This window comes from Typopeltis vanoorti, chromosome 12, assembly GCF_054136105.1.
Source record: "Typopeltis vanoorti isolate ZY-2024b chromosome 12, IOZ_Tvanoo_1.0, whole genome shotgun sequence".
NCBI classification, from domain to species: Eukaryota; Metazoa; Arthropoda; class Arachnida; order Uropygi; family Thelyphonidae; genus Typopeltis; species Typopeltis vanoorti.
Window position 1 is genome coordinate 110,766,038 of NC_143560.1, and position 27,102 is coordinate 110,793,139.

General features: G+C 34.2%; 1 protein-coding gene across 1 annotated transcript in view; it reads left to right on the forward strand.

Moving 5' to 3' along the window:
* shot (dystonin-like protein short stop) overlaps window positions 1-27,102 on the forward strand; it is a 1,304,552-nt gene that overhangs the window by 467,338 nt on the left and 810,112 nt on the right. The window contains exon 29 of the mRNA XM_090402172.1: window positions 12,741-12,906. Coding sequence (XP_090258298.1) covers window positions 12,741-12,906 — 166 coding nt within the window. The remainder of the gene's footprint in view (window positions 1-12,740; window positions 12,907-27,102) is intronic.

Sequence of the window (27,102 nt, forward strand, 5' to 3'; positions counted from 1 at the left end):
TTCTCGTGGTGCACCCTGTTGGGTATCTACTTTGATACTGAACGAACGAGGATGGGCTGGCAATTTGGGATTTAGCCGACCAAATTGTATTCTTATTGGTTAAACCAAAATAAAAAATGATGGTACAACATGACAAAATTTCATGCCGGCTGGGGCGTCGCCCGGTTAAACAAGGCCCCCATTGTTTTCGCCAGGGAACCAGGGCGAACAACGAAAAGTCAGCTACTGGAACAAATCTGAAAACAAACCCCAACTCAACATCACCAGAGTTAAAGATCGGTACTATCAATGTAAGAAGCCTGAATGGCAAAGAAATGGAGCTAGCTGAGGAATTAGATAAGTACCAGATCGACATAATAGGGGTGACTGAAACAAAAAAGACCAAAACTGGTGAGATCTTTCTGAGCAATAAATACAAAATGTTATATTCAGGCAATAACAATCAAGGGAAAGAAGGAGTAGCCATAGTATTCAACACAAAATACGAGGCTAATCTTCTTGAATGGCAGTCAGTCTCAAGTAGAGTAATGTGGGCAAATATGAGAATGGGGAACTGGACAATGAGACTTATTTGTGCCTATGGTCCCACAGAAGGTTCTACTAAGGTAGAAGTGGAGGAATTTTTTGAGGCTCTAGAGAAAGCTACTGACACAATGAAAAAGGAAAAGTTGGTCCATGTTGGGGATCTAAATAGCAGAGTAGGAAGTGATTGTCAGATGTACAATAATATTTTGGGAAAATTTGGAGAAAACAGCAAAGCTAATAACAATGGCAAATACCTGTTGGATTTCTGCTCAGGACATGGACTGGTTATTACTAACACCATGTTCCAACATAAAAATGTGCACAAATTCACATGGAGAGAAGAGGCTAGGAATAAGAAAAGTCTCATTGACTATGTTATTGTTGATAGTGATGTTTTCTCCCTGGTGCAGGACACCAGAGTGTACAGAGGATTTGAAATTGGAAGTGATCACTATTTAGTCTTGAGCAGGATAAAATTGAATTTCATATTGAAAAGAATAACATGTAAGAAAGTTTTAAAGCGAATAAAAGTTGAGCAGCTCTCAGATGTAAACTGTAGACTAAAATACAGAAATATTATTGAAAAGAAAATGAAAGAGTTTGAGAACAGGAATCAAACCTTGGAGATTCAGTGGCAAACTCTGAAGGAAACATTGATTGATTCTGCCAGAGAGGCATGTGGTGAGGTTGTGTGCAAAGATAAAAAAATCAGAACTCCCTGGTGGACACAGGAAGTTAAAGAGGCAGTGAAGGAAAAGAAGAAAGCATATCAAAAGTTCCTGGCAAATAAGTCAGCTTTTACTCTTACAACTCTTACAGAATACAGAGACAAATGTAAGAAAGCTAAACAGTGTGTAAAACTAGCTAAACAAAAGTCATGGGAGGACTTTGGCAAGAATATAGAAAATAAATATCAAGAAGGTGGCAAAATATTCTGGAGGTTGTTGAAGAAGCTTAGGAATGGAGGAAAGAGTGCTGTAAAAGGAATTAGAGATGATAAAGGTGAAATGAAAACAGGAGAAAAAGATATCCTTGAAGTATGGAGTAATTACTTTGAAAAACTGCTAAATGAAACAAGCAGTGATGACAGCACAGTGATAAAAAACACTGACCAGGCATGCAGTCAGGAATACATATCCATACTTGAAGTAGAAAAAGCCATCAAAGGCTTGAAATGTGGAAAGGCAGCAGGAGTAGATGATATTCGACCAGAAATGCTGAAGTATGGTGGTATAAGAGTCTTACAGTGGCTGCACTGCATAGTTCAGAAAGCCTGGACAGAGGGACGAATTCCTGATGATTGGAGTAGAGCTCTCATAGTACCCATATATAAAAAGGGAAATAAAACTGAATGTGAGAATTACAGAGGTATTTCCCTACTGAGTGTTCCTGGCAAGATCTATGCAAGTATACTTGAGAAACGGTTGAGAAGAATTGTGGAAGAAAAGCTTGGTGAAGAACAAGCTGGATTCAGGCCAAATAGAGGCTGTCAGGATCAGATCTTCACTTTACGACAAATAGTCGAGAAAGCATGGGAATATAACAAAGATCTGTATTTAAGTTTTGTCGATTTGGAAAAGGCATATGACAAGGTGCCAAGAGAGAAGCTATTCAATACGCTGCAGTTATATGGTGTCAATGGGGCATTATATCAAGCAATACTTAGTCTTTATTTGGGTTGTGAGTCAGCAGTTAGAATTGAAGGAAGTACAGGAAGATGGTTTAATGTTAAATCTGGTGTGAGACAAGGATGTACATTATCCCCTCTGTTATTCATTATCTATATGGATCACATTATGAAGGAATGTGGTATTAAACCTGATATCAAAATTGGAGATGTTAATGTCAGCTCTTTGCTTTATGCGGATGATGTTATACTTCTAAATAAATCCGCTACAAGTCTGCAAGATTCTCTGACTAAATTGAATAGTTGTTGTAATAGATATGGTATGAAGGTCAGCAATAAAAAGACAAAGACAATGAAAATAGGCAGAATCATTGAAAATGTCAACTGTGTTGTGAATGGAGAACCTGTGGAACAAGTAAAACATTTCAGCTACTTAGGCACAATTTTTACTGAAGATGGTAAACTAAATATAGAAATAGACAACAGAATCAGCAAAGCTGGTATCGTGGGAAGTCAATTGAATAAATTCATATGGAATAAGAAAGAAATTAGTCGGAACACTAAATTAGCTGTATACAAGACTGTGTTCAAACCAATTTTAACTTATGGATCTGAGAGCTGGGTCAGAAGTAAAACACTTGACCAAAGACTAGAGACCGCAGATATGAGAGTCCTGAGAAAGATTAGAGGCGTGAACAGATGGCATCAATGGCAATATCATATTAAAAATGAGGATATTAGGAAAGAACTTGACATTGTCAGCATCCAGGAATGCATTAGCAGAGCTAATCTCAGATGGTATGGTCACTTAAATAGAATGGGAGAGGAAAGATTAGCAAAACAAGTGTTCTCTGCCAGGTTGGCAGGAAAACGACCCAGAGGAAGACCAAGATATAGGTGGATTGATACGGTACAAAGTGCCTTAGATGATAGAAATATAAGATCTGATAATGTTGGAGTCTTGACAAGTAACAGACTGATTTGGAGGAAAATTGTAGATAGGAAGTTAGTAATGATGTAATTTTTTCATGTAGTACTGTCATATCCTGTACACCCCTTGAGGGTACATGGCAGGAATTTGATGATGATGATGATGGTTCATAATTGAGTGTTTGCTGTAGTGAATTTTCGTTAATGTTATTGATCTCTAAGTCTTGGCTGGTGCTTTTGGTATCAAGTGTAGTGAATCAACTGTAATAGTGTTTGCTATATTGAATGTTGTCTGAATAACTAGGGTAATGCTACTATCATAATAACTTTAACAGAATTCACACGAAAAAAGAATACCTCTCTACAATGTCACGCTACTTACTGTATTGTAGGAAACAACCCTAATCACAAACAAAACAGACCTATGTAAATGACTAGAAATTACTTCTTGCTGCAGAGAAGTTCCCCCTCCCCTAATATTTCTAATATTTCCACAGCAAGCTGAAATTATGCTATTGTTACTGCTTTAGATTATTTCACAAAACCAGTATTTATAAGTTTTTTATCAAAATAAATAAATAAATAAATATATAAATATATATATATATATGTAAAATACACATGAAAAATAAAAGAGTAAAATAATTATTCTTCATCATCAAATTTCTGATGTACCCTCAAGGTGTGTACAGGATATGATAGTACCACATGAAAAATTTACATCATTACTAACTTCCTATCTACAATTTTCCTCCAAATCAATCTGCTACCTGTCAAGACTCCAACATTATCAGATCTTATATTTCTGTCTTCCTCGGCACTTTTTATTGTATCAATCCACCTATATCTTGGTCTTTCTGTGGGTCTTTTTCTTTCCAACCTGGCAGAGAATACTGTTTTCCTAATCTTTCTTCTCCTATTCTGTTTAAGTGACCATACCACCTGAGATTAGCTTTGCTAACACATTCCTGGATGCTAACAATGTTAAGTTCTTTCCTAATATCCTGATTTTTAATATGATATTGCCATTGATGCCATCTGTTCACACCCCTAATCTTTCTCAGGACTCTCATATCTGGAGTCTCTAGTCTTTGGTTAAATGTTTTATTTTTAACCCTGCTCTCAGATGCATAAGTTAAAATTGGCTTGAAAACCATCTTGTATACAGCTAATTTAGTGTTTTGACTAATTTCTCTCTTCTTCGATATAAATTTATTCAGTTGACTTCCTACCATACCCTCTTGGCTGATTCTATTGTCTATTTCTATATTTAATTTACCATTTTAATTAAAAATAATGCCTAAGTAGTTGAAATGTTTTACTTGTTCTCCATTCACAATGCAGTTGATATTTTCAATGCTTCTGCCTATTTTCATTGTCTTTGACTTGTTATTGCTGACTTTCATACCATATTTATTACAAAACTTACTCAATGTAGTCAGGAAATCTTTCAGACTTGTACCAGATTTATTTAGAAGTATAACATCCGCATAAAGTAAACAGCTGAAATTAACACCACTAATTTGGCTATCAGGTTTAATACCACTTAACTCATAATGTGATCTATGTAGATAATGAATAACAGAGGGGGATGATGTACATCCTTGTCTGACACCAGATTTAATTTCAAACCATCTTCCAGTACTTCAATTCTAATTGCTGACTTACAACTCAAATAAAGACTAAGTATTCCTTGATATAATGCCCCATTGACACCATACAACTGTAGCATTTTGAATACCTTTTCTCTTGTAATTTTCACATTCAGTTTTATTTCCCTTTTTATATATGGGTACTATGAGAGCTCTACTCCAATCATCTGGAATTCATCCCTCTGTCCAGTCCTTCTAAACTATGCAGTGCATTGCTGTAGGATATAGCTCTATACTTGAGCATTTCTGGTCAAATATCATCTACTCTAGCTGCGTTACCACATTTCAGGCTTTTCATGGCTTTTTCTACTACAAGTATGGATATGTATTCCTGATTGCATTTCTGGTCCATGTTTTTTACCATTGTGCTGTCACTGCTTGTTTCATTTAGCAATTTTCAAAGTAATTACTCTATATATCAAGGAAATCTTTTTCTCCAGTTTTCATGTCCCTTTTATCATCTCTAATTCCTTTTACAGCACTCTTTTCTCCATTTCTGGGCTTCTTCAACAACCTCAAGAATATTTTGCCACATTCCTGATATTTATTTTCTGTGTTCTTGCCAGAATCCTCCCATGACTTTTATTTAGCTAGTTTTACACAGTATTTAGCTTTCTTAAATTTTCTCTGTATTCTCTAAGAGCATAAGCTGACTTATTTGCCAGGAACTTTTGATATGTTTTGTTCTTTTCCTTCAATGACCCTTTAACTTCCTGTGTCCAGCATGGAGTTCTGATTTTTCTCTCCTTGCAGACAACCTCACCACATGCCTCTCTGGCTGAATCAATCAGTGTTTTCTTCAGGGCTTGCCACTTAATCTCCAAGGTTTGGTTCCTGTTCTCAAACTGTTTTATTTTTCCTTGAATAATGTTTGTTTATTTTAGTCTGCAGTTCACATCTGAGTGAGTTTGGTCAATAGAAGAAGGAGAGGTGATATGATTGAGACTTTTTTAATCTGTTGAGAGTTGGTTACAGGGTTGTTTTATTTAGCTAGTTTAAAAGAAAGAACTCCTCAGACACTGAGGAGTTCTTTCTTTTGGTTGAATAGTGGGAAGGAGTGATGACAAGGGGCCATCTCTGGAAGTTACAAAAAGAAGCTGTGAGCAAGAGGGTGAGGAGTGGTTTCTTTGCATGGAGGGTGGTTGAACTGTGGAATGCATTGCCTGATAGAGTGGTAAGAGCGAGAAGGGTGAATGAGTTCAAGGAGTGGTATGATAGACTTTGTGTTTCCTAGGAGGCACCTCACGCAATGCGTCTTGATAGACTTTGTGTTTCCTAGGAAGGACCTCTCACGATGAGTCTTTTGACTCCATGGAGGCCTGAATAATAATATTAATGATGATGATGATGATCACCTGTATTTTCATTTTCCGAAACTTTACTACTAAATCTGCTGCTATCCTTCACATTACTGCCACTACATGCATTAAATAATGATCTTTGAGCAACCCCAAGAACTCATTCTACTTATCATATATATCTAGTGTCATAATGTTAACTTCACTGGTCCCGTCTGCCTAACCTTCCCCCACACATCCTGACAATTATTCCCAGATGATATCAACATCTTCTTTGTGTAGCTAATATTCATGTTCATCATCTTGCACAAAACATTCTGAAGTCATCGTTATTGCTTTCTTATCTTTCCAGTTAGAGGGAACAGCACTCTACTCCAAGCATCCCCCCCCCCCAAGAAAATGTTACACGCATTGAATTCTTTTCACATCAGTATATCATCGAACCAACCATGTCTTTGGTTTTTTTTACTTTCTCAACTAACAGGCCAAAGGAAATCTCAGAGGTCTTTTGCTAATATGTAGAAGAAATAATAATTATGGAAGGATTAATTTAATGAATTTGGATAGTAGGGAGGGTGATAGAAGCAGAAGAAAAAGTTCATTTACAAAGTGACTACTTCAGCAACATATCATCCAGGTGAGAATATTGCACTGGCTGATGTGGCAGACCAATATATAGCATAGAGGTTACTGAATTGGATGCATTTAGGATATTAAGATATCAACGTCATTATTGCACCATGTGTTTGTATGTACTTCCCATTTGTTATTAGAAAGTGCAAGAGAAATGGCTGTGCACCTAACCAGGCTGTTTAAGTCTCATTACATAGCAGTCCTAAGAGAATGGAAAAAGTGTAAGATAGTTCTGTTACATAAAGTCTACTTCACAATAGAGACAGTGAATTACTCAATATCTCAGGAGTAGCTATGGTTAAGGGATTGGAAAAGTTGGTTAAGGGCAACACTTAGCAGATGATAGATAGGAATGTGATACTTGACAAAGGATAATTTATCTAGAAAGAGGATGTGTTACCTTAGCAATTTACTGTCTACTATAAAGTCACAGTTCAGGCTAATGAGTGATATGGCTTTACCATGATATTGTATGACTTTGCAAGATACAACTTGTTTACAGTGTATTGCTTGGAAATATGTAAATTGGGCAAATGGAGATAAATAAACTGGTGTCATGGATAAGAGGATGGCCCATGAACAGACATCTGAGTGTAATATATGATGCAGTTGAATCAAGAGGATATTTCAAAGGCATATAGCCACATGTCACACAGTAGTATGCCACACTAGTGGCATACTCTGTGGGCCATTTCTGTGTAATTTGTATATCAGGAAATGATTTGATGGTGGAGAACATTGTTGTTTGCCAGTGTTGCAGGAAATATTTAGTCATGTACAAATCCTACAGAAGGATTAAATAAAGTGGTAGTTATGAACAAAGAATTATGGTTGCCACTTTACTGTAGCATAATATTAAGTTATACACTTTAGGAAGATGAAAGTTTACAAGTTGTATAATATGTACAAGACTTGACAAATTATGCAAAATCCTACTCACTACAAAAAAAAACATACTTCTCTCCCCAATTTTTTAAAGATATGTCCATTTAGTCAATAGGAGTTCCATACAGTGATTAATGATGCTATATTGTTGTTTTGAAAACATTTCCTTTGTTTGAGAACTATTCTAAGAAGTAGTCAATAAATAATAATAGAACATAAAACAATTGGCTTTTTTGGAAAATATAATTTAAATTAATTTTTTTTACTAGAATGAATCTTTATATTACAAATAATTTTCTGTTTTTTCTTAAAATTAAACACATTTTGTTTAGAAAGTTATTTTTTATCAAGTACACAAAATTCTGTTTTGTCCAGTCTGTATGTACTCTCCTGCTAGCAAAATCTACTCATTGTGGATGAAAGTATTTTTGAGTCCTGACTAATGTAGGTGGAACTGAAATGCAAAAAAAAAAAAAAAAAATGATGTTGATAGGGATTTGGAGTTGTTGATGGACAGGGAGTTCAGAGAGTATATAGCATAAGTGGGTAAAATAGTTCAACGAATCGCTTCACTATTAAGAAATGCACTGGCACAAGTTGGGATAAGAAAGTTATTATTTCTCTTTATCCAACCACATCTGGATTACCATACACAGATTTGGTTGTCTGGGTATCTTAGGGATTAGAAAATGGTGGAGAAGATCAATAGGTATGTGATTAAAATGATGACTGGTTTGTGGAGAGCACATTATTCTACTTTTGAGGATAGATCGAATGTTTACAGTTGTAAATCTTGCTTGTTAGACAAAAGCAGGGAACATGATAGATACATAAATTATCAAATGGTTTTAAAGAGGAGTTGCTGAAGAAATTTTTCATTAGATATTGGAGTGGGAGAGAAAAAAGGTCAACCCTTGGAAGTTGTATGAAACTGTAGTTATCAGGGTCATGAGGACTACATGTTTTGCTTGGTGAATGAGTGGAGTGAGAATGGTGATTGGAATGGGTTGCTAGAGACAGTATCTTTTCTGTAAATGAGTTTCAGTAACGGTATGATAGGGATCATGTGAATAAGGGTCAGTGTATAGACCTTCCATAACAAGTCTTTGGACTTGATGAAAATACCTTGTAATAATAATAATTTAGCTAAAAAAGGAAAGATCTGAAACTGTTTCTCTGTTAGGTTTTGCAATACTAGTTATTCTTGTTGCAAAAAGAAGTATGCCTACTGGCATACTTCTTTTTGCATTTGGATGATTTTTTTGATTTCTCTTATTAAAGAGATTTCAAATTGATTTCAAAAAAAAAAAAATCTAGAATTATTGTTTTCACAAAGAGAAGGATTGAAAGTTCTTGCATAACTGGCGTTACACTTTGTTTGCATCAGAGATTTTTAAAGAGACAAAAATCCTGGTTAAAATCAACTTATTGCAATTTTTCCTAAAAATAATCCATTAGATATAGATCAGATTACGATCTTTAGGTCAGGTATCGTAGAATCACTGTCATGCAGAATTTCTTAAATGAACTTTGCCTTGTGATAAACCGTATTATTCTACTGGAATCATAAACAGATGGATAAATCATGAATGGGATACTCCTTGTTGGCAGCAATATTCAAATAAGTTATACCCTTCACACAATGTTGTACTGGTATCAGAGGCTTAATGTGTACCAAGAAAACTTTCCTATCCATCACACCACCACCACCAACCTGGCACATGAATCCATTAATATCTGCTTTACTTCAGCACTGTCTCATATTCACATTTATGCTTTACAGTAATAAAAATGACAGCTACCTGGAATATATTATAAACAGAGAATTTATAATATAATCTATGTAATGATATTACAGTAAACAGAGTGCAATAGTGCAGTATTGATGCATTTGTTACTGATGATGCTGAAGTAATTATAGGAAGATACTGCAGTATCTTGCTGTGATTACTTTATCTACTATAGTATATCTCACTATAGTAGCTTCATTTGCTATAGTATCATCCACAACTTTTTGTATGGATAAGTTGTGGATGAAAACAAACACTGTAATCTTTTTCTGAAGTATTATTTGGATCTAATTATGCTGCTGATGGCCAAGAATCATCAGATGATTTTATAGTAAAATTAAAAAAATCCTTGGATGCCTTTTCATCCCCCCCCCAGACTGCCCACCCACCCACCAAGGAAAAGTTAGTACACTTAAATTTTCAGAAATCAGCAGGCAGTTGAGCTCCACCTTTCAACATTATCAAGGCCAAGAGTATTTCCATGCTATGCCAGGTAAGAGGTGATGTTACCTAATAATCCTGACTGATACTTATTTGTTGTGCATGCTGTGTGTGTGTTGTGCTAGATTTTATTGAATTGCAGGATTCAAACTCATGTTTTTTTCTAGAATTGATCTTATAGTATTTACTATTCTGTAACATATCATCATTGAAGTGATCACTGTGCATGCCATTGATTTTCAATTTTCTAAAAGTTTCCCAAATTTTGGAGCATCCAGTTTTGTGCATCCAGTTTGATTCATGTTCCCCGTTTATGTGTTCGTGCTGATTCTATTAAGTCATTCTGTTTTTTATCTGCTTCCATGTGATGAAATGGTCTTTTTTATTCTTATTCTGTATATGAATATCTTCGATGTGAACTGCTAAACCAAATCACATGCTTCCCAATAGTAATTGTGACAAGCATATTTTTAAAGTTTATTAGACAAATAGCGAAAGTTTTTCCATAAGGCAAAATTAGAATAAATTGTGCATGCATGAAACTTTTCACACTCCCAGGTACAAAAAAAGAATGAAGAGAATCCTTGCGAGAGCAAATAAAGATTGCTATTTTTTTCTCCCCCTCAAGGTTATTTAACCTCTATTGAAGTGCTGTTATGGACACAGTGAATGGAAATGGATTTACTCTGGTTGTTGCTTGTAGTTGGTAAGGAAGTATGTTGTGACTTTATAGTAACACTATCTATTTTATTATTAAATTACAAAATGGCAGAGATCACAAGAGACTGAATTAAGTTGAATATGGATATCTATATTCAACTTAATTCAGGTTAATAGAATGAGAAATAACCTAGTTATCTGTAGGATATCTGCATGTATTCAGATATACCACACACACACCCTCAAAGCTGTGCACCTTACTGTAATATAGCATTTATTTAAACATGTCTTCTTTTTGTTTGTAGTTGTATCAAAATCAAAGATGCCTTATGGTTAATTTTTATTTTCATCTTTGGTCATGGAAGCATTACTTAATTACAAGTGAAATTTATAAGAATAAACATATACGGGGGGGGGGGGGAACTGGAAATGTTTTGATAAACACCTAGAACAAAAAAGATATTAAAGCAGCTGATATAACCACGAGAAAGAAAAAGAACAAATGATTATAAATACAAATTACAAATATAATACATATTAAAAATACAAAGCAAATACAATACATGTTACAAATAGTAAATTATTAAATACAAATTTAATATAATTTTTGTTCTAGATGTTTATCAGAACTTTCTTGGAACCCCTCCCCCTCATAAATTGGTTCACAGAAATGAATTTGTTGTATGCCATTACTTATAAGAGATGCCATCATGGTCGTTATATTGTGGAAATAATTAAGTGAACTTTCCCAAGTGTTTAAATATTGTTAAGTGAAAAAAAATATATTCTGCTATTTTCATTGCAAAATTAAAAATAATAAATTTACCTGCCCTATGAAAAACATCAGTCATTTCAAATGAAAAGTACAGTAGAGGACTGAATTAGTAATTGCTGTATTTTATTTTTGAGCAATTAAATGACAAAAAAATAATTGATGATGCATGTTATCATCATTCTAGAAAGGAGAAGACAATGTTTCTATATCTGTAATATATAGAGATTCAACAGAAATTAGAAGTTAGAAACAAGTTCAGTATAGGAATAGTTTGTTAGTGGTTAGGAAGTAAACTAAGTTGGAGAAAATTGTTCTGATAATAGGAAGTACTGAGAGACTGAGAAATGAATGCGATTGTGATGTTTGTTATAGTTGTTCATTCATATGGGACCTATTCAGTTAAAATAAGCTGAAGGGACCTATATTGTTTTCCATTTCAGACCATTAAAGCTCTTTTTGTGTGAGTTAAGAATTTTGTTGTGTTATTTAAGATTTTCAGTCAAAGTTGAAATTGTTGATACGGTTCTAATTATTTTTTCAATAAAAGTTTGCTGAGACTTTCATGTTGAAAGTTATTTCATTCAAAAGGAGGAACCTTTTAATCTGCATTACTATTGTACAGATCAGAACAGTTTTTTGTGCTAAATTTTCCTCTTGCGTGAATTCAAGAGAGAGTGCAAGTTCTGAAAGCAGCATTCAGTTTGTTTTTGTATCAAATATATTTGTTCAGTTATGGAAATGCCTCAAGGCTTATCTTAAATGGTTAATAGTTAATTAAGAGAACAAGTTATACATATGATATCCTGGGATGCAAATTTTTATGCTAGTTTGATTTATTGTTTAGTTTCAGATATTATTTCTTTATTTTAAAATTAAGGCAAAAAGTGACTTGGAATCAAAAGAGTAATTTACAAATGGTGTAGTAGACAAGATTGCAACATTAAAACTCTACTAACCTCCATATACTTAACATTACTGCTAGTAATTTTTAATAATTTATCATTCAAAATTTAAAGTATTCTTTCTTTCTGTCTTTGGCTCTGATCTCAAACCATTTGATATTTTAAGAGAAGTTTCTTCAATGATAAAGTCAGGGAGGTACTTATGCTTTACCAAATATTTGATCCTCTTACATAATGCTAGTTACATTCTGACACCATGTGCATTGAAAACCTAATGAACCATGCTTGAGAAATAAAATAAAATAAGAACTTATTAATATTGGGTTTTATTGAAATACCTTTTGTTCTTTAATTGGTGAAAAATAAGTGTTTGGAACATTCATCTTTCAGACAATAATAGTGTAATTGATTTCTGTGACAAATTTCATTAAATATTACAACATGCTAAGTGAAAAAACACATTAAAATTGATTAATTTAGATCATTTGTATTAAAAAGTGCACTGTTTGTTAACAATATAGAATTAGACATTTAGTAAGCATTTTGAATTTAATATTTAACTATTTAATTCAAAACAAAAGTATTTAATATTTAATTTTTTAAAATATTTTTTATATTATAGAATTCAGAGCTGTGAAACATCATCAGATTTACTTCAAACCTACAGAAATAAAATGGACAATGAAGAAAAGTTGTGGATATCACAAACAAGTGTTAAGGTTAGCAACATGAAATCTTTGACCAAAGTGTCGTCACATGCTGTTAAGCAAGAAGTTGAATCCACAATGGTAAGTTATGAGTAGTTCTTTTTAGTATGTTTGAAAATTCAAGATTTTTCTTTTCTTTTAACATTTTTTTTATTTTTTTATTTTTACATAGTCTAGAAGACTATGTAAAACATAGTTTTAAAACTATTTACATAGTCTTAAAGACCAAACATGGAATTTTTTTTCAAGCCACTTCAGACCTTCATTGAGGGGTGGTGGTTTCACACTGGACAATAAAATTTGTCTCCTGCCTAAAGACACTTGCAAACATCTGTACCGAAGATTCAGACCTGCCTCCTATTGGTCTTGAAAGCAAATAAGATATTTTTAATGTGGGTTTTACACATGAATGGTTGTAAACCTATAGCATGTTGGTACTGTTGGTGAACTAGGGATCTCTTTTCCTATTTTTATTGATTGTTTCTATTGTTTATTTTTGTTAATGATTTTTTTTTTTTTTTTTTTTTTTTTTTTTTTTTTTTTTTGACTGGCTGAATGAGCCTTCTGAATTATGTAGGTGCAGTTGTCATAATGTTCTCTTTCTCCATATTTAGGCATTTCTAGTTAAATATTATCAACCATGCATTCCTCCTGTCTATCCACATAACAGAGTTTCTGATATGTGTGGGAAGACTTATGTGTTTGTCTTACCATCTTACATGTTGATTATTTTTAAAGGAATAGATGAGAACACAGACTGATAAGAAAATAACTATTTATTAATTTATTGCTGGTATTTCACTGGTATTCTGTCCAGTATCTTCAGATCACAAAAACAGTTTGTCACAGTATGTGAGATAACCATAATCCGGTATAACAGTGGGACTAGTTTGAACAATTGTAATGTGCAACACAAAGATTAAAGTCCTGATTAGGTGCCATATATGTTATAAAAAAAAAAAAAAAAAAAAAAAAAAAAAAAGAGAGAGAGAGAGAGAGAAAGCAGGTATTAGTTTGGTCTTAAGATGACTGTCTCCTGAATCTTTGGCCAATTTATACAGCTATATTTGTTGAGCAAAGCTAATAATAATGGCAAATACCTGTTGGATTTCTGCTCAGGATATGGACTGGTTATTACTATCACAATGTTCCAACATAAAAATGTGCATAAATTCACATGGAGAGAAGAGGCAAGAAATAAGAAAAATCTCATTGACTATGCTATTGAAGATAGCGATGCTTTCTCCCTGGTGCAGGACACTAGAGCGTACAGTGGATTTGAAATCGGAAGTGATCACTATTTAGACCTGAGCAGGATAAAATTGAATTTCATATTGAAAAGAAGAAAATGTAAGAGAATTTTAGAGCGAATAAAAGTTGAGCAGCTCTCAAATGTAAACTGTAGACTAAAATACACAAATATTATTTTTTAAAAAATGAAAGAGTTTGAGAAATTGAACAAAACTTTGGAGGATCAGTGGCAAGTGCTGAAGAAAACATTGATTGATTCAGCCAGAGGGTCATGTGGTGAGATTGTCTGCAAGGATAGAAAAATCAGAACCATGGTGGACACAGGAAGTTAAAGAGGCAGTGAAGGAAAAGAAGAAAGCATATCAAAAGTTCCTGGCAAATAAGTCAGCTTGTGCTCTTAGAGAATACAGAGACAAATGCAAGAATGCTAAGCACTATGTAAAACTAGCTAAACAAAGGTTATGAGAGAACTTTGGCAAGAATATAGAAAATAAATATCAAGAAGGTGGCAAAATATTCTGGAGGTTGTTGAAGAAGCTTAGGAATGGAGGAAAGAGCACTGTAATATGAATTAGAGATGATAAAGATGGCATGAAAACCAGAGAAAAGATATCCTTGATGTATGGAGTAATTACTTTGAAAAATTGCTAAATGAAACAAGCAGTGACAGCACAGTGGTAAAAAAAACACTGACCAGGCATGCAATCAGGAATACATATCCATGCTTGCAGTAGAAAAAGCCATGAAAAGCCTGAAATGTGGAAATGCAGCTAGAGTAGATGATATTTGACCAGAAATGCTCAAGTATAGAGCGATGTCTTACAGCGACTGCACTGCATAGTTCAGAAGGCCTGGACAGAGGGATGAATTCCAGATGATTGGAGTAGAGCTCTCATAGTACCCATATATAAAAAGGGAAATAAAACTGAATGTGAGAATTACAGAGTCATTTCATTACTGAGTGTTCCTGGTAAGATATATACAAGTATACTTGAGAAACGGTTGAGAAGGATTGTGGAAGAGCAGTTTGGTGAAGAACAAGCTGGATTCATGCCAAATAAAGGCTGGCACGATCAGATTTTCACTTTACGACAGATAGTTAGGAAATCATGGGAATATAACAAAGATCTGTATTTAAGTTTTGTAGATCTGGAAAAGGCATATGACAAGGTCGCAAGATAGAAGCTATTCAAAACGCTACAGTTATATGGTATCAATGGGGCATTATATCAAGCAATACTTAGTCTTTATTTGAATTGTAAGTCAGCAATTAGAATTGAAGTATTGGAAAATGGTTTGAAATTAAATCTGATGTCAGACATGGATTTACATTGTCTCTTCTGTTATTCATTATCTATATGGATCATGTTATGAAGGAAAGTGGTATTAAACCTGATAGCAGAATTGGAAATGTTAATCTCAGCTCTTTACTTTATGCGGATGATGTTGTAATTCTAAATAAATCTGGTACAATTCTGCAAGATTTCCTTACTAAATTGAATAACTATTGTAATAGATATGGTTTGAAGGGCAGCAATAACAAGACAGTGAAAATAGGCAGAAGCATTGAAAATATCAACTGCATTGTAAATGGAGAACTTATAGAACATGTAAAACATTTCAGATACTTTTTTAGCCACGATTTTTAATTAAAATGGTAAATTAAATATGGAAATAGACAACAGAATCAACAAAGCTGGTATGGTAGGAAATCAACTGAATAAATTTAAATGGAATAAGAGAGAAATTAATCAAAACAGTAAATTTGCTGTATACAAGACAGTGTTCAAAGCAATTTTACCTTAATGATCTGAGATCTGGATTAGAAATAAAACACTTCACCAAAGACAAGAGACCGCAGATATGAGAGTCCCGAGAAAGATTAGTGGCATGAACAGATATCATTAATGGCAATATCATATTAAAAATGAGGATATTAGGAAATAATTTGACATTGTTAGCATCCAAGAATGTGTTAGCAGAGCTAACGAGAATTGGAGAGGAAAGATTAGCCATATGTGTTCTTTGCCAGGTTGGCAGGAAAAAGACCCATAGGAAGACCAAGATGTAGGTGGATTGATACAGTAATGACTTCCTTAGACGACATAAATTTAAAATCTGATAATGTTGGAGTGTCGATAGATAACAGATTGATGTGGAGGAAAATTGTTGATAGTAAATTGCTAATAATGTAAGTTTTTCATGTTGTACTAACATATCCTGTACACCCCTTGAGGGTACATGTCAGGAATTTGATGATGATGACTAAAAATTGTACTCAAGTAGCTGAAATGTTCTATTGGTCTCCCTTTAAAACGCGATTGAAATTTTCAATGTTTCTGCTTATTTTCATTGTCTTTGTCTTGTTATTGATGATTTTCATACCAAATTTATTACAACAGTTCAATTTAAGTCAGGGAATATTGCAGACTTGTACTGGACTTATTTAAAAGTAGAACGTCATCTGTATAAAGAGCTGAGATTAGCATATTCAATTTTGATATCAGATATAATACCAGTTCCCTTCATAATGTGATCCATATATTTAATCAATAACATTAGGGATGTACATCCTTGTGTAACACCAGATTTAACATCAAACCATTTTCCTGTATTCCTTTCAATTCTAACTGCTGTGAGTTACAACTCAAAGACCAAGTCTTTCTTGATATAATACCCCATTGACACCATATAACTAGTGTTTTGTATAGCTTTCCTCTTGTCACCTTGTCATATGCCTCTTACAGGTCTATAAAACTTAAATACAGATCTTTGTTATATTCCCATGATTTCTCAACAATTTTTGATGACATGAATATCTAATCCTGACAGCCTCTATATGGCCTGAATCCAGCTTGTTCTTCACCAAGCTTCTCTTCCATAATCCTTCTCACTATTTCTCTAGTATACTTGCATAAATCTTTCAAGAAACACTCAATAGAGAAATACAGAAATCCCTCGATTAATGCTCTTCCGATTAGTGCATTCATTTTTTTTTTTTTTTTTTCTATACCCAAATTCGATTAGTGTCTCTATATACATCTTAAAAATAAATGCTATAGATTTTATAAATTTTCTATCTATACATTTTTTATGGCTAACTATTTTATAAAATCACTCAACAGGATGAAATAATTTAGTTAGCGATTTAAAACATTTTACAAAGTTAATTTTTTAATGATTACTACACTATTTCCACATAAACTATGTTCCAAATTTACCACTAAAATTTATGTCGCGTGCTAATTACATAGCATTTTGATAATTATATCTCGTGCTTCCTTTGCAATTGTTTTTTTACTTTTTTATTTTAAAGGATTTTCCCAACCTTTAAAAATGAGTAAAATAATTAATGAGCAAAAAAGTGGGAGTGTGAAATGATTCATAAAGTAATCTCAGGAAGAAAAACTTGAAATAATAAAGAAAAATGAATAAGGCGAGTCCAGAGCAGAGATAGGACAAGAATATAAATTGGGTGAATCAACTATCTGAGCAATTTTAAGTAAAGCTGCTGAATACAAACAGAAAGTTAAGGCTGCTTCAAATTCATCATGCATGCAGATCACTTGAAATCAAGGTATTATAATGATTGAATTAGATAGACTTCTTTCTACATGGATCAAATATTGTAACCAAAAACAGATCCTGCTAAACACTGACCTTATTAAATCAAAACATTAAGTCCCTTTGCAACCTTGAAAGAAACGGCTATCGATGATGGAAAAGAAGAATTCTACGCTAATCCTGGGTGATTTGAGAGTTTCAAAAAGAGAAATAGCCTACATAATGATCTAATCACAGGCGGAGCCGCAAGTGCAGATAAGGAGATTTTGAAGAAAATTGTTGAAATTGTGGAAGGAGGAGGATATTGTGACCAAACAAGTATTTAATGTTGATGAAACTGGCCTTTTTTGGAAGCAAATGCCCTGGCAAAATCAGAGAAATCTCAGTGTTGTTATAAAGTCGCAAAGTCGAATGAATTTACTGCAAGCAATAAGCGAGCCGTTTTTTGGAAGCACATTCTTCCACATTGTGCAAATGATGTTAGAGGCTTTTCAAATGAATCTATCTAAGTTAATTAAATCTTATTCTAAGAAATTGAGTGATTCCAACCTGCTAAATTTAGATGCACAGCAGGAACATTTTGAAGAATATGGAGAAAATTTAATCACTGACAAGTCCAAAGAGATTTCACAGAAACAATTTGAAAATATTTTTCGTACAATCAAATTTTTTATACAGGAATGCTTACAGGCTGACCCTGATGAAGAGAGAAGTAGTAAAATTTGCAGAAATAGTAGATGAGGCAGTAGGGCCATATCGTAAGTTGTATGAAAAAAAGAAAAAGAATGCCCTCCAAACTACATTAAGAAGTAGAATAATAAATTCATATTCTGAATATGTTTTATTGTCTTTCAGCTTCAATGGTTTTCCTTTAACTAGGCCATGAGATATACCCCAATTATTTTTTTTTAAAAATTACTGGTCAAAAAAAAGAAATTTGAGGAACAGATTATACTTTTTCCCATAGGTTATTAAATTCGATTAATGCGCCTGTTTTAAAGAACGCATTAGGTGCATTAATCGAGGGATTACTGTACCTGTGTAGTTCTCACATTCAGTTTTATTTCCCTTTTTATATAATGGTACTATGAAAGCTCTATTCCAATCATCTGGAATTCACCCCCTCTATCTAGGCTTCCTGAACTATGCAGTGCAGCCAGTGTAAGACTTTTATACCTCCATACTTGAGCATTTCTGTTCGAATGTCATTTAATCCAGCTGCTTTTCTGCATTTCATGCTTTTGATTGCTTTTTCTACTTCAAGGAATACATATCCACACTGGTCAGTGTTTTTTACCACTGTGTCGTCATTCCTTGTTTCATTTAGCAGTTTTTCAGTGTAATTACTCCATACATCAAGGATATCTTTTTCTTCACTTTTCATGTCACCTTTATCATCTCTAATTCCTTTTACAGCACTCCTTCCTCCATTTCTGAGCTTCCTCCAGAATATCTTTCCAACTTCTTGATATTTATTTTCTATGTTCTTCCCTAAGTCTTCCCTGACTTTTGTTTAGCTTTCTTACATTTGTCTCTGTATTCTCTAAGAGCACAAGCTGACTTTATTTGCCAGGAACTTTTGATATGCTTTCTTCTTTTCCTTCACTGCCTCTTTAACTTCCTGTGTCCACCATGGAGTTCTGATTTTTCTATCCTTGCAGACAACCTCACCACATATGCCCCTCTGACTGAATCGATCTGGGTTTTCTTCAAGCTTGCCACTGAATCTCCAAGCTTTGGTTCCTGTTCTCAAACTCTTTCATTTTTTTTCAATAATCTTTGTGTATTTTAGTCTACAGTTCACATCTGAGAGCTACTCAACTTTTATTTGCTTTAAAACTTTCTTACATGTTCTTCTTTTCAGAATGGAATTCAGTTTTATCATGCTCAAGACTAAATTGTGATGACTTCCAATTTCAAATCCTCTGTGCGCTCTAGTGTCCTGCACGAGGGAGAAAACATCACTATCAACAATAACATAGTCAATGAGACTTTCTTATTCCTTGCCTTTTCTCTCCATGTGCATTTCTGCACATTTTTATGTTGGAAAATGGTGTTAGTAATAACCAGTTCATGTCTTGAGCAGGAATCCAACAGGTATTTGCCATTATTATTAGTTTTGCTCTTTTTTCTCCAAATTTTCCAGGAACATTTTTGTATGTCTAACAGTCATTTCCTACTCTGCTATTTAGATCCCCAACAAGGATGAATTTTTCATTGTGTCAGATGCTCTCTAAAGCCTTTAAAAATTCCTCTATTTTTATCTTATTACAACCTTCTGTGGGACCATAGGCACAAATAAGACTCATTTTCCAGTTCCCCATTCTGATATTTGTCCACATCAGTCTACTTGATATTGCCTGCCATTCAAGAGGCAGTTGATATTCTGTTTGTGCTAAAGTTTCTCTACTGGATGCCTTTTTTCAGTAGTCTCAAACTTATGTATTTCCAAAATATTTTTTGGTGTCTTTTGTTTAATCATTTTTATGCACAGCTTCCATTCTTTTTTCTCTATATTTTCTAAAGCAGGGCTCTGTGAACTGTCATGAACAGGTACTAGAAGTTTGCTTCTAATACTTGTGCATAACAGTTAATCTTTGAAAACAAATGTCTGGTACATGGCTGTAGCAGAAGTTTGTTGATAGACTAACCCATTGTATGGTTGGTTATTTCAAGGTCTGATAATTGAAAATTCACTTTATTTGAAATACTAAGCAAAACAGAATTAAATATAATTGTTCATTAAATATATTTTTATGATCATACAAAGTATTGATTTTCTATGATCATAAAATTGTCCTTTTATGATTTTGTATATAATTTGTATACTTGAAAATGGCTATGAATCTAGCTGAACATTTTGCAAATAGACCCTTCAATTTAAATGTAAGTGATTGTTGTAATATTTTATAATGAATTCTTTCTCTTCCGTCTTGATTTTTAAAAGAAGACCAATATTTTAGTCAATTAAAAAAATTACTAATTAGAAACATGTAGGTTTGTGAAATCAATAACTTAAATAAAGTTAATGACAAAATAACAGCCCCCTCTGCACTTTTAAAACTTACAAAGAATGTTATCTGATATAAAATTAATTTGAACCAATGCAACATGTATTAGGTACATAAAATAAAAGTTGATTTTAGTGAGTGTGCTGATTTGTTAATTTTATTTGAGCTACATTAAAATCTTTCATGGGCTATATTTTGGGTCCCACTGCTCTAAGGGCATAAACAAATAATTTATCATAAAATATTATTACCAGAATCACTTACATTTAATTTTAAATGTCCCTTTTTTGTCAGAATAGGAAATGATTGTCAGACATAAAAAAATATTTTGGGAAAATTTGGAGAAAAGAGCAAAGCTAATAATAATGACAAATACCTGTTGGATTTCTGCTCAGGATATGGACTGGTTATTACTAATGCCATGTTCCAACATAAAAATGTGCACAAATTCACATGGAGAGAAGAGGCAAGGAATAAGAAAAGTCTCATTGACTACGTTATTGTTGATAGTGATGTTTACTCCCTGGTGCAGGACACCAGAGTGTACAGAGGATTTGAAATTGGAAGTGATCACTATTTAGTCTTGAGCTGTTGAGCAGCTCTCAGATGTGAACTGTACACTAAAATACACAAAAGTTATTGAAAAAAAAATGAAAGTGTTTGAGAACAGGAACCAAGATTTGAAGAAAAAACATTGATTGATTCAGCCAGAGAGGCAGGTGGTGAGGTTTTCTGCAAGTATAGAAAAATCAAATCTCCAATGTGGACACAGGAAGTTAAAGAGGCAGTGAAGGAAAAGAAGAAAGCATATTGAAAGTTTCTGGCAAATAAGTCAGCTTGTGCACTTAGAGAATACAGAGTCTAATGTAAGAAAGCTAAACACTGTGTAAAACTAGCTAAACAAAAGTCATGAGAAGACTTTGGTAAGAACATAGAAATTAAATATCAAGAGGGTGGCAAGATATTCTGGAGGTTGTTGAAGAAGCTCAGAAATGAAGGATAGAGTGTTGTAAAGAATTAGAGATGATAAAGGTGACATGAAAACTGGAAAAAAATATATCCTTGAAGTATGGAGTAATTACTTTGAAAAATTGCTTAATGAAATAAGCAGTGATAGCACTGTTGTGAAAAACACTCAACAGGCATACATATCCATACTTGAAGTAGAAAAAGCCATCAAAGGCTTAAAATGTGGAAAGGCAGCAGGAATAGATGATATTATATCAGAAATGCTGAAGTATGGAGGTATAAAAGTCTTACAGTGGCTGCACTGCATAGTTCAGAAGGCCTGGACAGAGGGACGAATTCCCGATGATTGGAGTAGAGCTCTCATATAGTACCCATATATAAAAAGGTAAATAAAACTGAATGTGAGAATTACAGAGGTATTTTCCTACTGAGTGTTCCTGGTAAGATTTATGCAAGTGTAATTGAGAAAAGGTTGAGAAGCATTGTGGAAGAAAAGCTTGGTGAAGAACAAGCTGTATGCAGGCCAAATAGAGGCTGTCAGGATCAAATCTTTACTTTATGACAAATAGTTGAGAAAGCATGAGAATATAACAAAGATCTGTATTTAAGTTTTGTCGATTTGGAAAAGGCATATGACAAGGTGCCAAGAGAGAAGCTATTCAATACTCTACAGTTATACGGTGTCAATGGGGCATTATATCAAGCAATACTTAGTCTTTATTTGAGTTGTAAGTCAGCAGTTAGAATTTAGGCAGAACACTAAATTACAGGAAAATGGTTTAATGTTAAATCTAGTGTCAGACAGGGATGTACATTATCCCCTCTGTTATTCATTTTCTATATGGATCACATTATGAAGGAAAGTGGCATGAAACCTGATATCAAAATTGGAGATGTTAATCAGCTCTTTGCTTTATGTAGATGATGTTACACTTCTAAATAAATCTGCTTCAAGTCTGCAAGATTCCCTGACTAAATTGAATAACTGTTGTAATAGATATTGTATGAAGGTCAGCAATAACAAGACCAAAGTAATGAAAATAGGCAGAAGCATTGAAAATGTCAACTGCATTTTGAATGGAGAACCTGTGGAACAAGTAAAACATTTTAGCTACTTAGGCACGATTTTCACTGAAGATGGTAAAATAAATATGGAAATAGACTACAGAATCAACAAAGCTGGTATGGTAGTTAGTCAATTGAATAAATTCATATGGAATAAGGGAGAAATTAGGTGGAACACGAAATTATCTGTATAGATGACAGTGTTCAAATCAGTTTTAACTTATGGATCTGAGAGCTAAGCAGAAGTAAAACACTTGACCAAAGACTAGAGACTGCAGATATGAGAGTCCTGAGAAAGATTAGGGGCACGAACAGATGGCATCAATTGCAATATATTAAAAACGAGGATATTAGGAAAGAACTTGACATTGTCAGCATCCTGGAATGCATTAGCAAAGCTGATCTCAGGTGATATGGTCACTTAAACAGAATGAGTGAGGAAAGATCAGCAAAACAAGTGTTCTCTGCCAGGTTGGCAGGAAAACGACCCAGAGGACAACCAAGATATATGTGGATTGTTACGGTAAAAAGGCACTTTTTACCGTAATATAACATCTGATAATGTTGGAGTCTTGTCAAGTAATAGACTGATTTGGAGGAAAATTGTAGATAGTAAGTTAGTAATGATGTAAATGTTTCATGTAGTACTATCATATCCTGTACACCCCTTGAGGGTACATGGCAGTAATTTGATGATGTCTTTTTTTTGTAAATTTCATAGCCATTGTCAATATAATTATAGGCCAATATATATAAATCACTTTAAATCTAAGTGATTCTGATAATAACATTTTATGATGAATTCTTCCTCTTACGTCTCAATTTCTAAAAGAAGACTAATATTTTAACCAAGGAAGCATAATAAAATTTTGCATCCAGAATATCTTCATTGTATGACTGATTTTCTGAGGAAAAGAATCCTTACACCACCATATGAGAGTGGCTTCCTCAGTCGAAAAGATTATATAAATCCTTTATGGATTTCAAACTCGGATCTTTCCAACCAAAGTTGCTCATCAATTATCATCTCAGCTACAGAGATGATAATTGACGAGCCTCTTTGGTTTGGAAAGATCCGAGTTTGAAATCCATGAAGGATGCATAAAATCTTTTTGACTGAGGAATCCACTCTCATATGGGGTGTAAGGATTCTTTTCCTCAGAAAATCAGGTTTGTTTCATCCTTGAAGATATACAAACTGGCCAGAGAATACATGCAATTGAACAGCAGCCTATATTACTCTATGTTCAAAAAGAAACCCATCTTTTGATAGAAAATAAAACACATGTGAATTATAATTATTCAAATCATTTATTTCAATCAATATACTCTCCTTCAGCTTCGATACAGCATTTGGCACACTGTTACTGTTGGCACTATAACAACTCTGCTTCTAATGAAACAAATGTCATAAACAATTGACATAACACTGATGAAGTTGCCGCTTTCAACAACAAAAAGATACAACAGGTGGTGCCACTAGTTTCTTCTATTTTCGAAAAGTTCGATTTCTTTTTGGATAGAGGATGTAGATAGTATTAGTTTGCTCTTTCAGAGCATTATTTAGGTTTTTGTAAATCCAAGTTACTCTTTTTTTTGAACCTTGCCTATAAAAGATTGTAGAACTATTTTACAGACATTCAACCTTTATCTCATGTAACAAACAAACATTCATGTTTTTTAGATGAGCTAACAAACCCATGTAGATAGTTGGATTTGAACCTATGACCTATTGGTTAAAGTGCAGAGGTGCTATCCATTCAGCCAGCCAGGCAACCAACCAGTCTGTGATAGGCCATTTACCCTATAATGCTTGGGTATAATGCTTGGGTATAGAACACAGCTGAATTATGATTATCTGAATTTATAAACTGTGAATTGTGATTATGGAATGCTATATGTATGTCATAATCATAATTCACAACATGTTTAGGAGATATATTGTAAGTATTATGGAGAGAATTCAACCCACTGGTTCAAACTTTATCAATAAATTAAGGATGCCAAGAAATTATATTCTTCGTTTCATTCCTTTATCCAAGCGTAAGCAAACAAAGGCTACTTGTATAGAGAGGTCAATGACTTCACGTCATTTGCCTTGGTATGCCATAATGCATAGCATTATACATGTCTATATGGATATGTGCTTTGCATGTGGAAGGGCCACAACCTAGACTGGTTTTGAACTTTACTGAGGTCTCATCAGTGGGAGCCAGATCCATAAGTGACACCAAGGTTGAAGTGATGCAGAAGTCATATTTCCATATACATGTAGTCTAAAGATGTCACACCTTATTATTAAAATACTCTGGATTAGAGATAGATGTTGAAAGTTTTTTTCACTTGGTGATACTATAAATTAAAGATTCCAAGAAATTATATTCTAGGTTTCATCCTTTATCCAAGTGTAAGGAAACAAAGTTTATACTTAATGTTGCTTCACAAGTGGGCTACTTGTATATGGAGCCTAATGATTTCATGCCAATTGCCTTTGAATCCATAATTCACATTTGCTGTTCTATTTCATTCCACAGGTGTTTAATGGGGTTGAAATCGGGGCTCTCTGCAGTGGCATATCTAGGGGAGGGCAGAGGGGGCATTCTGCCTCAGACAGCACTTTGAACCTTTTTGAACTTTTGTTTATTCTAAAATACAGTCTCAAAAACTCAGTTCCAGATATTGTAATACTACTGCGAATTTTCCTCACAATTGCTGTAAGTGTTGCTAGTTGTGGGAGGAGTTTTTCTAAATTAAAATTGATTAAGAATTACCTACATTACTGTGAAATAGACTTCACCAATGTCATCAACTTTGCTAACAGAGAAGTAAGAAAAATAACATTTTAGAATTTTGGAATTAAAGTTTTACTTCCAAAATAAACCGTGTTTTAATTTATTTCCCTATATGTTGTTTTGACTTTTCGTAGTATTTTTGGTGTGTATTGAGAGGGATGGCAAACTCAGTGACTGCCCCAGGCTGCAAAAGCTCTAGCAATGCCACTGGCTCTGTGCAGACCAGTCAAGTTAACATTTATCTCATTGAACCATTCATAGAGAGCCTCTTTGTTGATGGAAGCATTATGTTGATACTAGCCCCCACCCCAGGCGCCTACGGCATCCCCCCCCCCCCTCGAGTTCCAGACTGGTAGGCTGGTTCTTCTTGAATTCTGATGACTCGAATTTTGAAGACTCAAAACTCAGGGTAGCCCCCGAGTTTCAAAAAACGTGACATAAAAAGGCTTATCATTTTATATACAGGGTGTTCGGGATAAATTTGACATATTTATAATTAATTATATTTTTCCGTAAGTTACATGTATTAACACACACTTCTCTTCATTTAAAAGTTTGGACCCTTCTTCATTCATATACAAGATGTCAGAAAGGATGGATAGCTGGAACCCACCTGAATCATGGAAGAGAATAACTTGTATCATGATGATTCGTGCCCGCCATCAAAATAAGGATATTACGACTGCTGCCCAATGCTCCCTGAATACAGTAAAAACAATCAGGCATGAACTAGAGACTTGCAATGGTGACTACGAGGATGTAGCAAGAAGAAAGATCCCTAGCAGACGATCTGATTGCGTTCGTACAGCAGAATTCCTCGCAAATCTGCAGGAACAGGTGTTGAAGAACCCTGGCATTGGAATTCGGGCTTTGTTCGTGGAGTTGCTAACTGTAGTCAAGCCCTGGATAACAAGGGTAGCCAATGGTAGGCCGTATGTATGGCAGCAGGATTCGGCCCCTTGCCACACCTCTGGGAAAAGTCAAAAATGGTTGTCTGAAAATTTCTACGACTTCACCAGTCCAAATGTTTGGCCTCCAAACTCCCCAGACCTTAACCCCATGGATTATTTTGTATGGGGCGCAGTTGAAAAAGACACCAATCGCACTTCCAGTAATACAAAAGCCCAGTTAATGGATAAAATTAAAACAGTTTTTGCGGCCCTTCCCAGGGAGACTGTAGCATCAGCTTGTTCGAGGTTCCCAAGCAGAACTGAAGCTGTGATCGATGCTAATGGTGGTTATTTTGAGTAAATCTTGTTGATAGTATTGTAATTAACTCTGCCTGTAATGTTTTTTTGTCAATTCATTAAATTTAATAGATACAAAGAAGATTTTCTTTTTCCTTACGAAACTGTCAAATTTATCCCGAACACCCTGTATATAGGAAAGAGCCTTCACTGAAGTGTTGCCATAAAGTTGGAAACAGTACTGTCAGGAATGTCATTATAGGCTGCAGTGTTAGCATTCCACTTTACTTGCATTAATGTCTAGCTCGACTCATGATGTCTCCTCCACCAATCTTTACAGTGGGCCTTATCTACACCATTTGGGTAAATAGAATTCTTGTAGCATCTGTCACACCAATCTTATCTGTTAGACTGCCAAGTAGTGAATTGTGATTTACA